We start from the raw sequence: 15775 nt of genomic DNA, 5'->3' as shown, positions 1-15775 counted from the left end.
TTCAGGTATTGATTTTGGCTCTTTCATCTTTTTTTTTGATGTGTGCATCTACTGCTATAAATTGTCTTCTGATCACTGATTTTGATGTGTACCAAAGAGTTTGGTATGCTTTTATTCTCACTTGATTCAAGGAATTTCTTAAGTTCATTTTTTAATTTCTTCCACTACCCAGTCATTTTTAAGGAGTGTGTTATTCAGTTTCCATGCATTTGCTCTTTTTCCATTTATCTTCCTAGTGTTGGTTTCTAATTTTGTATGATTGTGACCTGAGAAGATGCTTTGCAGTATTTCAATGTTTTAAAATTTATTGAGGTTTGTGCTTGGTGGCCTAACATATGGTCTATCCTGGAGAATGTTCCATGTGTGCTGGAAAAGAATGTGTATTTTGCTGCTGTTGTGTGGAATGCTCTATAGATGTCTATAAGGTCAACATGGTTGATATACAATACATGTTTAGTCCTTCTGCATCTTTGTTGAGTTTCTTTCTAGTTACTCTTGTATCGAAATTGGTGCATTAAAGTCTCCTACTTTGACTGTGGAGTCATCTATTTGTCTTTTTAATTCTGTTAAAGTATGTTTTATATACTTTGTGGCTCTTTCATTGGGTACATAGATATATATTATGGTTATGTCTTCTTGTTCAATTGATCCTTTAATCATTATATGATGTCTCTTATGGTTGTTTTTGTCTAAAATGTCAATTTTATCAGAAATTAATTTTGCCACTCTTGCTCTCTTTGGGTTGCCATATGCTTGGCTTATCTTCTTCCAATTCTTTGATTTTTAGTCAATTTTTGTCTTTATGCCTAAGGTGAGTCTCTTGTAGACAGCATATTGATGGGTCATGTTTTCTTATCCAGTCTGCAACTCTCCTTTTCTTGAGTGGTGTATTGAATCCACTGACATTCAATGTAATTATCGACAAGTATGAATTTATTGATGTTATTTTGCTATGGGTTTTTTTGTGGTGTTGCTGATTTGTTTGTTCCAAATAATTTTCTGTGCTGAGCTAATTTTGTTTATGAATCATATTATCATGTCCTTCATTGCTACTGTTGTAGTATTTGCTAAATATTTGTGCTTGTCCTCTTTTTATTTTTATGTGAAGGTTTATTATTTTTCTTTGAGGTTACCCTGTGATCTATTATTTCCTCCCAAGTTTAAAATATCTCAGAATTGTCTTGAATTACTCACTATTTAAAAGTTCTGTAACTACACTATTTATTCCCTATGTTTGGTTGGTAGTTGTTCTCATTTACCAATTGATGTCTCTGGTTCTCTGTTTACAGTCTTGTAAGTTTATTTTACTTTGGATACTTCTACAACTGGGTTGGTGTCATCACACATGTTAATCATCAATTTGTTCACTGTTGTTGGTTCTCTATCAGAAGGAATCCCTTTAATTTCTCTTGTAAGACTTGTCTGGTTTTAACAAATTCCATTAATTTCTGCTTAACTGGAAATCTCCTTATTTCAACCTCTTATTTGAGGGATAATTTTGCTGAATATATAATTCTAGGTTAGAAATTTTTTTCTTTCAGGGTTTTATATGTATCATCCTACTACTTTCTTACCTGCATGGTTTATGCTAAGAAATCAGAGCTTAGTCTTACTGGTTGCCCTTTATTGGTTGCCCTTTATAGGTACTTTTCATTTTTCCCATGCTGTTTTCAGGATTCTTTCTTTGTGTTTGGTTTTGGTGAGCATGATTATGATATGTCTTGGGGATTTTCTTTTAGGGCCTGTTTGGGGTTTGCTGAACCTCTTGAATGGATATATTCTTGTCTTTCATCATACTAGGGAAATTCTCTTTCACCAAATTTTTTACTATCTTCTCTGTGTTTCTATTTGTCTCTTCCTGTTCTTGGATTCCAATTACATGTATGTTATTCTTCTTGATGGTACCCCACATGAATCTTAAGCTTTCTACATTTTGTTTAGATCTTTTTTCTGACTGACTCTGTAACAAAGTAGTATTAAGATATTTATCTTCAGTCTTATTAATTCTGTCTTCTATTGATTCAATTCCACTCCTTGGTTCTACTTCTTCTACTTTCTGAAATCTTGGTATTAATCTTCAGAAGTTCATTTGTTGTTTTTGTATCATTTCTAATTTTTTTGTTTATTTTGCCAATTTGTTCTTGTACTATTTTCCTAAATTGTTATTGTTTTCCTTAATTTTGTCAGTGTTTTTCTTGATCTATCTATCAATACACTGAAAATAGCAATATGTAATTCTTCTGAATTCCTTATCAGAGAGTTCCATTGCAGCTTCTTCCTCGGGGATGGTTTCTGGATTTGTATCCTGGTCCCTTGTTTCTACTACTTCATCTTGCTTCTATGTGTGGACTGTGGCAGTCTGCTGTCTCTGAGCCATTGTGGTGGCATTGTATTTGTTAAATGTGTGAAAGAGAATGAGAGTGTGTGCACGGATCTCTGCTAGCTGTTCATAAGGAGCAGCTGAGGGTGAGTTGAGCTGGTATTGGTTGCTGTCAGTAGTTGGTTAGTCAGTGCAAAACCAAGTGGTGGCCTTCACTCGGTGGGGCTGCAGGAGGATCAGATATGGTTGTATTGTGTTGGAACTATGTTCCACTCAGATGGACAATAAATAAATAAACCACCAAAAAAATAAAAGAAAGAGAACAAAAAACTCACACTGCATAAACAAACAGCAACAGTCATACACACAAAAATGTAATTCAATTAATGAGAAGAAAAATTTTCAAAATATATTTTAAAAGGATAAAAGGAAGATAATGAGAAATATTATATATATATATATATATATTTTAAAAAGGCCACAATATCTAGGGAAGGAGGAAAGAAAGAAAATATCAAGAGTAAAAGAATAGTAAGGAAAAAAAGGAAAAAGTGGAAAAGGAAAAACAAGGGATGGAGAGAATCAAAAGAAAGAAAGAAAAACAGAAAAAGAAACCAGGAAAATGGAACAGAAAACAATAATAATAATAATAAACCAAGAACCAGGGACAGGAAAGACAGAAAAAAATGTAAGAAAGGAAGACAATAAAAAGAATAATTTAAAACAAATCATTAAAAATAAAACTATGGGGGTGGGGCATAGCACCCAGGCTTTGTCAGGGCACAGACCAGGATAGAATTCCTGTTGGTCAAGAAGGTAGGTGGAGTAGCGGATGGCCACACCATTGTTCACCAAGAGTGTGAGGAGCGTAAGAGTAACAAGGGGAATATCACACCTTTCTAGTCGTCAGCCTCCAGTGTGGCTGTCCTCAGCAAGTGGAGCCCACTCCTATGTTGCTGTCCAGATAAAAAGGTCACTTGCATATATTTAAAATGGTTGTGCCTGCTGCTTGTGAATATTCAAACTGGCTGCACTGTCAGGACAGCCACTGACAGTCCACGGGTCTGTTTGTCTCCTTCTTCATTGTTTTCCTGTCTTGTTGTCATGCAGCAATGCAGTTCTTGCCCATGCAGCCTTTAACAAGCAGAGCCAATTCTTAGGTTGCTACAGGGATGTAATCAAAATGGCTGTGCCTGCCAGAGAGCTGGCAGTCCTCAGCTCTGTTTGTCTCCTTATTCACTGTTCTCATTCAGATTCTTCTACTAGTTGATATTTAACCTCCTTCTTTATCCTCCCCTTCAAAGTTCAGGGTTCCAAGATCATCCTCTGTTATCGGTTACAATTGGTTTCCCATTGCTTTGTTGCAGAGGGTCTGTGTAACTTGTCTGCCTATTCCACCATCTTGCCAGAACTCCCCCACTGTTTTCTTCTAAGAGTTTATAGTTTTAGCTCTTACATTTAGGTCTATGATCCATTTTGAGTTAATTTTTGTATATTATGTGAGACAAGGGCCCAACTTCACTCTTTGCATGTAGTTATCTAGTTGTCCCAGCACCATCTGTTGAAAAGACTATTCTAACCCATTAGATAAGTCTTAAAACTCTTGTCAAAAATCGTTTGATCGGAGATGTGTGAGATTATTTCTAGATTCTCAATTCTATTCCATTGTTTTATATGTCTATGCTTTACCAGTACCATACTGTCTTGATTACCATTGCTTTGTAGTAAGTTTTGAAATTGGGAAGTATGAGTCTTTCTACTTTGTTCTTTTTCAGATTGTTTTGGCTATTTTGGGTCCCTTGCAATTCCATACATATTTTAGAATAAGCTTTTCAATTTCTATAAAAAAAATTCAGCTGGGATTCTGATGAGGATTACACTGAATCTATAGATCAGTTTGGGGAGTATTGTCATCTTAGCAATGTTAAACATTCTGATTCATGAACATGAGATGTTTTACCAATTTTTTGTAGATTTAATTCCACTTATATTTTGTTTTTTATATGTCTCATATATTTTTGTTGTTCTCCTCTACTGCCTTTTTTCTTGATTAAATGAGTATTTTCTAATAAAATATTTAAATTTATTTCATTATGTTTTTACTTTTTTTTTAGTGGTTGCCCTAGGCTTTATGATATATAATTGAAATTAACTTTTGATTTACACTAGCTTATTCTGTGATATACAGAAACATTATTCCTACATAGCTCTACTTTTCCATCGATAGTAATTTCCTTAGCCCAATACAACTTTGTTCCTATCTACCTCCTTTGTGCTATTATTGGCAAATATATTACACATATATATTTCTTTATGTTACAGGCTCAAAGATGCATTATATACATAATATTTTATATAACTGCTTTTTAAATCCGTTAAGAGAAGAAAAACATGCATTTCAATTGTCTTTTATAATTACATAATTACCTTTATTGATGCCCTTTGCTTTTTCGCGTGATTAGAATTACCATCTGGAGACACTTGTTTTCAGTCTGAAGAACTTCCTTTAATATATCTGTAAAGTGAGTCTTCTAGCAACCTATCCTCTCAGTTTTTGTTTATCTGGAAAAGTCTTTATTTCACCTTCATTTATGAAAGACAGCCCTACTGGATACGGGATTTTTGTTTGACAGGTTTTTTTTCTTTGAAAACTTTATCCCACTACTTTCTGACTTCCATTTTTTTCTGTTGAGAAGTGACCTGTTAATCCTAATGGGATGTCCTTATAACAGATCTTTTTTTCACTTCTTGCTTTCAACATTTTCCTTGTCTTTAAGTATTTTTATAAGGATGTATGTTTGTCATTCTCTAGGTGCTTATCACACTTGGATTTTGTTGTGCTTCCAGGATGAAGAATATTTTTAATAAATTCAGGAAGTTTTCAGTCACTGTTTCTTTAGTATTGTTCTGCTCCTTTCTCTGTCTCTTTTTTGTCAAAAGAAAGACCTGACTAATGAGTCAATTCGCTTCAAAAGTTTTTTGAATGAGAAAACTGTTCACAAACAGAGAGCTCCTCACAGTACAATGCTGATCAGTTAATGTACCGTACAAACGGGATTTCACAAGAGGGAAATTTAAAATGAATGGTGGCGTTCACTTAACTGGCAGAAGATAGGCTATCTAAAAGCAGGATTTTAGTTTGGATTGGTTTAAGTTTGTGTTTCTAAATTCTATTGTGACTAACTAATTCTTTATAATTTCTAACTTTCTAACTTTACTATTTTAAAATTCTTAGCGTAACAACACAGAACTCTTTATTAGTAAGCTTTTAGTTTCTGGGAAGAGTTAAGTCTTTTCACAAGTCTCTGAGAAGGGGTCAAATGGATGCTTTTACCAGAAGTTCTCAGTTTCTCTCCAATACCTTTTATTACTCCCATTCATATATGTTGCTGTGCTAATGGTGTTCCACATTTTTCTGATGCCCTCTTCATTTTTCTTCACTCTTTTAACTCTCTGTTGGTTTTCTATTCTCTATCAACTTATCTTCATGTTCATTTACAGTTTCTTTTTTCAGTTCAAATTTACTGTTGAGCCCTTCTAGTGCATTTTTAATTTCAGTTATTGTATTTATAACTCCATAGTTTCCATTTGGTTATTTTTCACAATTTCTATCTCTTTACTGATATTCTCTATGTGATGCAACACTGTCATCATATTTTCCTTTACTTCTTAAATCATGGTTTCCTTTAGTTCTATGAACATCTTTATCATAGTGGTTACTTTAAAGTCCTTTCCTGATCATTTCAACACCTGATCTCTCTCACAGGCAGTTTCTGTTGTCTGCTTTTTTCCCCAAGTGTATGGGCCATACTTTCCTGTTTCTTTACCCACCCTAATTTTTTGTTGAAATTTGACATTTTAGGTAATACATTGTAACAACTCTGGATAACGGTGCCCCTTGTTTATTTTAGTGACTGGTTGGATTATCTTAGTGAAGCTTGTTGTTGTTGTTGTTATGTGCCATCAAGTCGGACCCGACTCATAGCGACCCCTCCTTGGGTTTCCGAGGCAGTATCACTACGGAAGTAGTTTGTCCCATCTTCCTTCCGAGGAGTGGCTGGTGGGTTTGAACCGCCAACCTTCTGGTTAGCAGTCAAGTGCCTTAGCCACTATGCTACCAGAGCTCCCTAGTGAAGCTTACCCCTCCTTTAACCTCACACCCAATATTGTTTAGCCTCTGATGTTCTTCAGAGAGGTACAGCTTTGGGTATGCCCACAGTCATCGTGGAAGACAGTGGTTCTGGTAAGGTACTCTTTCTCACTATTCCTGAACACACCCAGCAATTAAATTCCACCAATTGTCAGCTGATTGCTTTACTGTTTTTAACAATGCCTTGGGTCACAAATTGTTCTACAAATCAATCCAATCAATTTCTGACTCCTTTGAAGGAATAGTTTATAAGGTCAGTGTTTGAGTTTTGTTCTGAGTTGAGGAAAGCTTTTTTCAGATATCTTATTGTCTGGTTCTCTCCTGTAAAGTGAACAGCCTACAATTTAGCCTGTACCTTGAATATTCTCTTACCCGCCTTTCACCAAAACTTCTAATGTTCTTTAAAATGGCCATGGGCTTGAAATCTGCACTCTCCTTTGCAAATGTAGTCAGTTTCTTCTGGAAGAGATCAGGTGCTATCTATTTTATGGCCTGTTTCTTCCCCAGGGAAAATCTGAGCCAGGGTTCTGAGGTCAGGGTGGAGACAATGGCAAACTTATCTATGTTTGACAACCTCACTGTAGGAGTGAGCACTGGGGTAGAGAAGCAACTTGAGTCTCCTCAGCTTGTCTCTCCTGACTTGGAATCACTGCCTCAAGAGCTATGGCAAGAGTATTGTTGTTGTTTGCCGTCGAGTCGGCCCCGACTCATAGCGACCCCTCCTTGGGTTTCCGAGGCAGTATCACTACGGAAGTAGGATTGCCCAACCTTCCTTCCGAGGAGTGGCTGGTGGGTTTGAACCGCCTGCCTTCTGGTTAGCAGTCAAGTGCCTTAGCCACTATGCTACCAGAGCTCAAGAGTATTAAGGCTCCAGTATTATCAATGTGTCAAGCCCAAAAAAGCACAGCCACTGTTTCAAAAGCAGAGGCTGGGTGGAAGAAGGGACATCCTACCTCTCAAGTGCACTGGGATTTAGCCTCAACAATAAGTAGCTGGGAGCAATCTGAGAAACTGATGTCCTGTCCTGCTCCTCACAGGAAGGTCTCTGCCTGTGTTCCTGTTCAGGGGTCTAAAGTGGAATCTGGTTGTCTTGATTCAAATACCATGAACTCTTTGCTTTTCTTACCTATTTTCACAGATGTTGTTCAATACATGTTTCTAATTTGCTATTCACCCTTAGGACCACTTCCAGAGGCTTGAAATGGTAGACTTTTTGTTTGTTAGTTTCGTTTGTTTTTTGTTTTGTTTTGATTTTTTTTTTTACTTGTGATTTGGTTTACAGACCAAATTCATTTTCCATTCAACAGTTCATATGCATTTTGTTTCATGGCACTGATTACAACCCACACAAGTAGCAGCATTCTTCCCACTTCCTCCCTGTGATTACCTTTGCCCTGTGCCCTTCTTTCCTATACATACATTCTTGCCCTCTGAGCTATCTCCCTGTGCAAATGTTGCCCTTATGATTTCCCATGGTTGACTGTTGTAAGGAGTGTACCTACGCAATGTTCATCTTGTAGGCCTATTGTTTGGCTGGAAGCCATAGGAGTGAGTTCAATTCTAGGCCTAAAGAGTGACTAGGGGCCACAGTCTCAGGTGGTGTAGTGCCTAAGGCGTTTAACTGCTAACCAGAAGGCTAGCAGTTCAAACCTACCATCCACTCCTCAGAAGGAAGATTGGGCAATTCACTTCCGTAGTGATACTGCCTTGGAAACCCAGGAAGGGGTCAGTATGAGTCAGATCCAACTCGACAGCAGTAAGTTGGTTGTTTTTTTTGTTTTGTTTTGTTTTGTTTCTGTCAGACCAGTAAGTCTGGTCTTTTTTTTTTTATATGATTTTGAGTTTTGGTCCACATTTTTCTCCCATTCTATCCAGGATCTCTGCCAAAGGGGTAGGAAAGCCACATCTTCTGACCTCCTCTAACCCCACAAGAGGAAGACAGAATCACCATCAGTAGCCCAAGGCCTATTCCTGCGAAGCCAGACATGCTGCCTCCCTCCAGCCCTTTCACCAACCCTGACACCAAAAGTTCCTCCTGCAGCACCCACTACCTCTCTGGTGGGTTTGATAATTCACTGCAGTGTCCACACAGAACTCACAGATTATGGGGTTTATTAGAGAAGCACCAAACTACAATTCAAGTTCAGAAATACACTCAGTGTCTTGCAGCCAGCCATCTCACTCAGCAGTCGGCAGTCTCAGTACCACATCACTCTCTCAGTAGTGCGTGTCTCTCAGTATCTCTCAGCAGTGTGTGTCTCTCATGTCTCTCACGAGCACATTTCTCTCAGCAGCACATCTCTTAGCCAGCACTCAGAGAGACTCCTTCTGCCTCTAGGAGGGCTCTTTTTGAGCCTGGCAGAGTGGCCAAACTAACCAATCCCAACATCAGAATTCTATACACCTGAGAGAGAGAGAGAACTTCCCAGAAGACTGCTTCATGCCACTCTCAACAGAAATACCCCAGGTGGATAACTTTAACAATCAGGAGCTACTCACTTGCTCATGGCAAATTCTACCAGGGAGTTTACAAGGACTTATGGCTAGAAAAGCCATACTGTAGTTTACCACAATCTCCTATTTTGAACCTTTTCAAGTGGGTGGCAGTGGTAGCCAGGCACCATCTAGTTCTTCTGGTCTCAGGGTCACATAGGGTGAGATTCGCATGGTCCACTGGTCCCTTGGACTAAGTGTTTCCATGAGTCTTTGATTTTCTTCATTCTTCTTTGTTCCAGACAGAGAAAAATTGCTGCATCTTAGATGGCTACTTAAAAGCTTTTAAGACCCCAGTTGCTATCCACCAACGTAGAATATAGAACAATGTTTCTGTGTAGTATGTTAAGCCAGGTGAGCTTGATGTGCTCTGCAACACAGTCCTGAGGCCACAGCCCTAGTGACTCACTCCCTCAAGGTGTCTGGCTGTGGCTAAGAAGCTATCATAACTGTACCCCGTGTTAACTCTATTATACATATGGATGTGTTTTGTTTCTTTTTTATAGCTTTCACCAGTTTTACTGGGAAATAGGTCAAAAGCTACTCTCATTGTTACGCTGGAAGTCAATTTCCCATTCATTCTTCATATGAAGGTGAAAGGAAGCCCTGTGCTGGCAGGAATCCATATATGCTACACTTCATTTAATCTTCACAACTGGGAGGGGATTATTATAGATCTTACATATACAAACCATGAAATGAGGCTGAGAAACATTTTGTAATTTGCTCCAAGTAAGTCAGCAAATAAGTGGTACATTCTGGTTTAAACCCAAGTTTAATGGCTTCTAAAGGCCATGTTTTTTATTAAGACCCTCCTCTTTCATCTTTTATACAGATGCTCTTGAAAATCATAGTTTGGGAGATACTTATTTCCCTGTGTAGTCATGATGATTTCTTTAGAAACACATGGTATTCATCCTCTTCTGGTTCTTTTATAACAATACTATCAGAAATACTATTCTGTAAGCTCCCTCATCCTTTGGGCCACATTCCCACTGAGTACATGGTCTGGGGATTATTATCTTTCCTGTACTTTTAAAATCTTCTTTCCTAAAGAGGATAGAGCTGATCTGCCCCATGTTTGATCATAATGAACACTAAGATGACAGAGTCACTTTTCTCCCAATCAATGTCCTTTAAGAGATAAAACGGTCAACAGGTAGCTCAAGAATTTGGAAGATGTTTTGCTCTTTTACAGAACAACACTGATAAAAAGGTGCCTAGATAATGAAAGTTGTACATTTGCTTTGGTGTGAATTTGTGATCTGAATTAAGGGCGTTCCATCATAACATCTGCTTGGCATGTTAGCCCATAGTACACTCCCCCGATGACAAATGTTCTCTACCATGCTGATATTTCCATATAACCACATCCTCCAGGAAAACTTCCCTGATTCCTTTCCAAAGTTAAACACATTGCCATCTGTATTACTGCTCTCACTTATACACAGTTTTACAATTTCCATTTATATGCTCAAAGTGGCACTAACAGTTAAGTAATCAACTATTAACCAAAAGCTTGGGGGTTCCAATCCACCCAGAGACACTTTGGAAGAAAGACTTGGTGCTATGCTTCTGAAAGGTCACATCCTTGAAAATCCTATGAAACACAATTCTATAGCATATGGAGTCACTATGAGTAAGAATCAACTCAAAGGCAACTGGTTTGTTTAGCTTTCATTCATTTTTTTGTTTTTGTTTTGTTCAAAGTAATACGTTTATTTTATAACTGTCTCTTCCATTAGCAGATGAGCTTATAGATGGGAAAACAGTATCGAAATAGAGTCAGCATCTCTGAGGCACACAATTAGCATATAAATATCATACATACTAATAGCCTACTATATCTTCTTGAAGTACAATGCTGTTCTCCAAACCTTTTAATAGTTCCATTTGTTTAAAACAGTGTCCTCCTCAATGCTATATTTTGATTATAAATTTCATTCCATTACCATTAGTTTAGACACGATAAAACATAAAATTGCTAGGGAAAGTTTAATGTACCAAAAAAATCCATGCAATTACAACAGACCTGTCATTTGTACGAAGATTCTACTTTAAAAGTAATTAATATTCAATTTTACAAATTAAAAATTGTCAAATTCTTATCATCTAGATTTAAACCAGAACAAACCCCTAAAAAACAAAAAGACTCAATAAACCTAAGCCATAAGAAGAAACAATTCTTTGTAATTAGTTGCTTCCTCCCCCAAAAAAAAGTGCCAATTTTTAACTACCTTATCAAATTCTACTGCCAATGAGTCAATTCCCACTCACAGTGACCCTCCTTGGGTTTCCAAGGTAGCAAATCTTTATGAAAGGAGATTTTCCCATCTTCCTTTCACGGATCACCTGGTGGGTTTGAACTGCCAGCCTCTGGGTTAGCAGTCAAATGCCTTAGGCACTATGCCACCACAGCTCCTCAGGAAGTCAGATTTCCTGGTAACAAATTTTCCTGCTTATTTCTGATGCTGTACTAAAGCTAAGGATGAAAGAAAAGAATAGCTACTGAAGGTAAAACCTACAAAATTATAAGAATCATCAAGGGCAACTGTGAAAACATGATCAAGAATATACTTCCATGTTATATTTAAACGAGGTTTAAAGAAGGCATCAAGGTGAGGTTTCCTTGCTTCCAGTAGCTCTAGCTCACACATTTCCAGGAGTGTTGTTACACCCACAAACTTAGTTAGAATGTGGCAACAGGAAGGGCCCTCAGTAGTATGCTCATAAGAAATGTTTGTTTTTGTAGATCTTTAAACTTTCATCACCTCACTGAAATAAACAAAACACCTTTACAAAGGAAAGATAAAGACATTGAAACAGATTTTCCAAGGAATCAAAAAATTAAAATTACTTTTTTTGATAAAAATGACCAACACTAAAGGATAACATCAAGTAATAGCTATTCAAGTGACAAAGGCATTGAATAGCTATTTTTATTTTATGTTTACCATGGTGTGTGCAATAGCTGTTTAAAGAATGCAATAAACGTACTTACCAAATATTTCCCCTCCACTAGCATATTCTGTCACCAGATAAATCATCCGTTCTGTCTCCATAACCTGGTACAAAGGCAGGAAAGTGACAGACAGTGACATAAATGGCAGGCTGATATCATATGAAGAGAAACTAATGACTCCTCTTTTGTCACTTGCAATATTAATAACCAATATTGCTCAAATCCATTGCTGTTGAATCAATTAAAAGCCACAGTAACTCTTTAAGACAGAGTAGAACTGTCCCAGGGGTTTTCAAGGCTATATATAATCTTTATGGAAGCAAACTGCCACATCTTTTTCCCAACCTTTCCTGCTTATTTCAGTTAGCAGCCAAGAGCTTAACCACTGCACCTTATATTGCTTACAGGAGATTTTAACCATCTGGGGAGAGGGGTAATATAAATGTTATTAAGAAGAAAGGGGGGCAACAGGTATTTCTCCAAGTTTTTAAAAGTAGAAAATATTTACTCTTCGAGAGAGAGAGGGTCCTTTTGTTGTTCCATGAAGTCACTGCAATTTTTTAAACTCCATAAAAATGAGAAGCAAAGTGGCCATGAACCAAAATTTAAAGTTCACATTCAGCATCAGTTACCGGAAGTTAAAAAAATGTACAAATACACACACCCTGTTTCTACAAGTGTATCTGTATGTTCTGTAAGAATGTCCAAGTATGCAGTAGAGTTGACAAGGGACTAGGTTGTAGTCACTTCTTGGCCACAACCAGCTACCCAGAAGGAGCGAGTAGTTGGACCTGTGGGCTCAGGACCATCACCACAGGGGACAACAAGCTCAGTTGGGATAACATACTACACAAAAACATTGTTCCACATCCTGCTTTGGCAAGTAGCAACTGGGATCTTAAAAGCTTATAAGCAGCCATCTTCTAGATGAACAATGGATCATTCCTGATCTAGAGCAAAGAAGAATGAAGAAAAAAACAAAGATACATGGAAACAATCACTCCAAGCGACTGGTACACCATGTGATCCTCAGCCTATATGACTATAGGCTGAGACCAGAAGAACTAGATGGTATCCAGCTACCACTGTCAACCACTCCCAGGGGGTGATCTATGTAGGAAATCCTGGATAGAGTGGGAAACAATGTGGAACGAAACTCAAATTTATTAAAAAAAAAAAAAAAAAAAAGGACCAGGTTTACTGGTCTGATAGAGCCTAGTGAGACCCCTGAGACCATGGCCCCTAGCTGCCCTTCAGGTCTGGAATTGAACCCACTCCTGTGGCTTCCAGCCAAACAAAAGGCAGGCATATGAACTGAACATTTACATTAGGTAGTTAACACTCTTTGAAGAGATGAATCCTGGGAGAATAGAAGGGCTGTGTGTACACAGGGAGTCAGCTCGAGGGAAAGCAAGCAGTGCATTGGAGGGAAGGATACAGAGAAAGAGTAACTATAGGGAGGAAATGGGAAGAGAGTTGTTGCACTGTAGGGAGTTGCAGTCAACGTCATGAGATAAAGTGTATGTGAAATGCTGTATGGAAAATGAATTTGCTCTGTAAACTTACACACAAATCATAATTGAAAAAAAAAAAAAAAAGTCCTCTTCCAAGAACCCAAAGAAACAAACAAAAAAACTAAGGAAAATGGAAATCACTTAAGTACTAAACAGCAATTACCTAAGGCTTTTATTCCCGCCCCCTCCCCTTTAATGGAAATGACCATTTTCCTATCCACTTCAAATACAGCATAGTTCAAATAGCCAAAATATAAAATACAAATTACTCATTTTTATTTTGGTTTAATCCCTATTTTAATTTTTCTTCAGTTATAGAATTGTTGTTGTTGTTATGAGCCGTCGAGTCGGCCCCGACTCATAGCGACCCCTCCTTGGGTTTCCGAGGCAGTATCACTACAGAAGTAGGATTGCCCAACCTTCCTTCCGAGGAGTGGCTGGTGGGTTTGAACCGCCAGCCATCTGGTTAGCAGACAAGTGTCTTAGCCACTATGTTACCAGAGCTCCCCAGTTATAGAATAGTCCCTGTTTTTTTCAGTCCCTATGTTACTTTTTTCTTTTTAAGTAACATATGCTAATTATAAACCTTTTAAATACCTGAGTGCAGTTAAGTAAAGAAAAGGCCAAAGGTTTCCCTCTTTCCAACAAGATCCAACTAACTCCCCAGAGGAAACATTGTTAATAGCTTATTGTATATCCTTCAGGAGCAGTGCTGTCCAACAGAAATATAATGAAAATTGCTTACGTAACTTAAAATTTTCTAGAAGTCACATTAAAAAAGTAAAAAGGGAAAGGTGAAATTAATTTTAATAATTTATTTTATCCAATATATCCTAAATATTATCACTTAGACAATTTTTTAAAATGTATACTGCTTCGTTTTTCAAATTAAAATTAAAAATTCAATTCTTCAGGTACTCTAGCCACATTTCAAGTACTCAATAGCCACAACTGGCTAGTGATTACCATACTGGACAAAACATTAATAAATTTTCACTATGCTTCACAGTTGCATTTATTTGTTTCCCAGTTACTCTTACATATCTGTAGACATAAATAATATATAGCATTATTATGTACTATGGGAGCTCTGGTAGCATAGTGCCTAAGGCACTCAACTGCTAACCAGAAGGCTGGCGAAAAGGAAGGTTGGGCAATCTACTTCCGTAGTGATACTGCCTTGGAAACCTAAGGAAGGGTCACTATGAGTCGGGTCCAACTCAACGGCACATAACAATACAACAACATTATGTATTATAATAGATCTATCTGATCTTTTTAATGGCATCATAGTACTCAAGTGTATAAACACATCTTATTTAATTTTATAATCCAGTAAATATGCTGTTTTATTTTCTTTTTAAGTTATCTGTATGCTGGTGATATTAGCCCTTTGGGTTATATGTCTTTCTTCTGAGTTCTCTCTATATGTTGATCTATACTACAAAAGTGCTCTAAATATGTGGGTGTTAAGAGAAAATTAAATTTAAAAATAAATGTCATATTGTGTATCTCTTTGTACCATAGGCCTTTTATTGACTGCAAATATTCATTATTAAACTTTTCAAGAATACAGAAACTGTTTTCCTATACAGCTACTTACACTTAAAACTGAGGTTCAGCAAATGACCTGCAAACCACCTTAATACTATATGAAGACAACGTAAGAGCCATTCACCTTGGCAGTTCAGACTCTCCCATTAACAATAGCAATTTCCAGAAAGCAACATTAAAGCGCTTAAATGAGGGTTCTTGTTCAAAGCCAGACCTGAAGTACGCAAATTCTTAAAGGCTAATGAAATCTTGGGTGGATCTTGATGAATCAAGTTACAAGGTTAATACCTATAAATTAACTTCTAAAGAAAGGTCAGCCTGAACCCTTCAGTTATTTAAAGATGATTCAAAAAAAAAAAGAAAAGTGAAGCCAAGTAGTGTGATAGTTGGAGATGTGTGTCAATTTGGCTGGACCACAATTCTGTGTGGTTTAAGCAATTGTGGTATGGGTTGTTCCCATGATGGGATCAGGTGTATATGTTTTGAGCAGCCAATCCATTGAAAGGGAGTTTCCCTAGGGGTGTGGCCTGCTTCCAGTATACTTATGGACATCCTTTAAAAAGAGACGTTCTTCTGTGGAGCAGGATTCTGTTGTGCTGCCTACAGCAGTCCATGGGCGAATGATAAACCATTCAGTCTGGAGATCTTGGATTCGTCATTCGTTGGAGTCAACAGCCAGTAAACTGCCTGCCAACCTTGAGTTCGTCCGCCCCTGCAGCTGTATGAGTCGGGAAAAGCCTCCAGCTTGATGTCTTATCCAAGAACTTGGGACTTGTGAGCTT

General features: G+C 37.5%; 1 protein-coding gene across 1 annotated transcript in view; it reads right to left on the bottom strand.

Annotated features, from left to right (window-relative positions):
- The window catches only part of SIK3 (SIK family kinase 3), a 421581-nt gene that overhangs the window by 187534 nt on the left and 218272 nt on the right, over positions 1-15775 (bottom strand). The window contains exon 3 of the mRNA XM_042780361.1: positions 11965-12028. Within this exon, the coding sequence (XP_042636295.1) occupies positions 11965-12028 (64 nt within the window). The remainder of the gene's footprint in view (positions 1-11964; positions 12029-15775) is intronic.

The sequence above is a fragment of the Orycteropus afer genome, unplaced genomic scaffold (genome assembly GCF_000298275.1).
Source record: "Orycteropus afer afer isolate SDZICR_OR568_19922 unplaced genomic scaffold, OryAfe1.0 scaffold00036, whole genome shotgun sequence".
Taxonomy (NCBI): Eukaryota; Metazoa; Chordata; class Mammalia; order Tubulidentata; family Orycteropodidae; genus Orycteropus; species Orycteropus afer.
The sequence above is the reverse complement of the archived record's forward strand: the minus strand, read 5'-3'. Positions and strand labels throughout refer to the sequence as shown.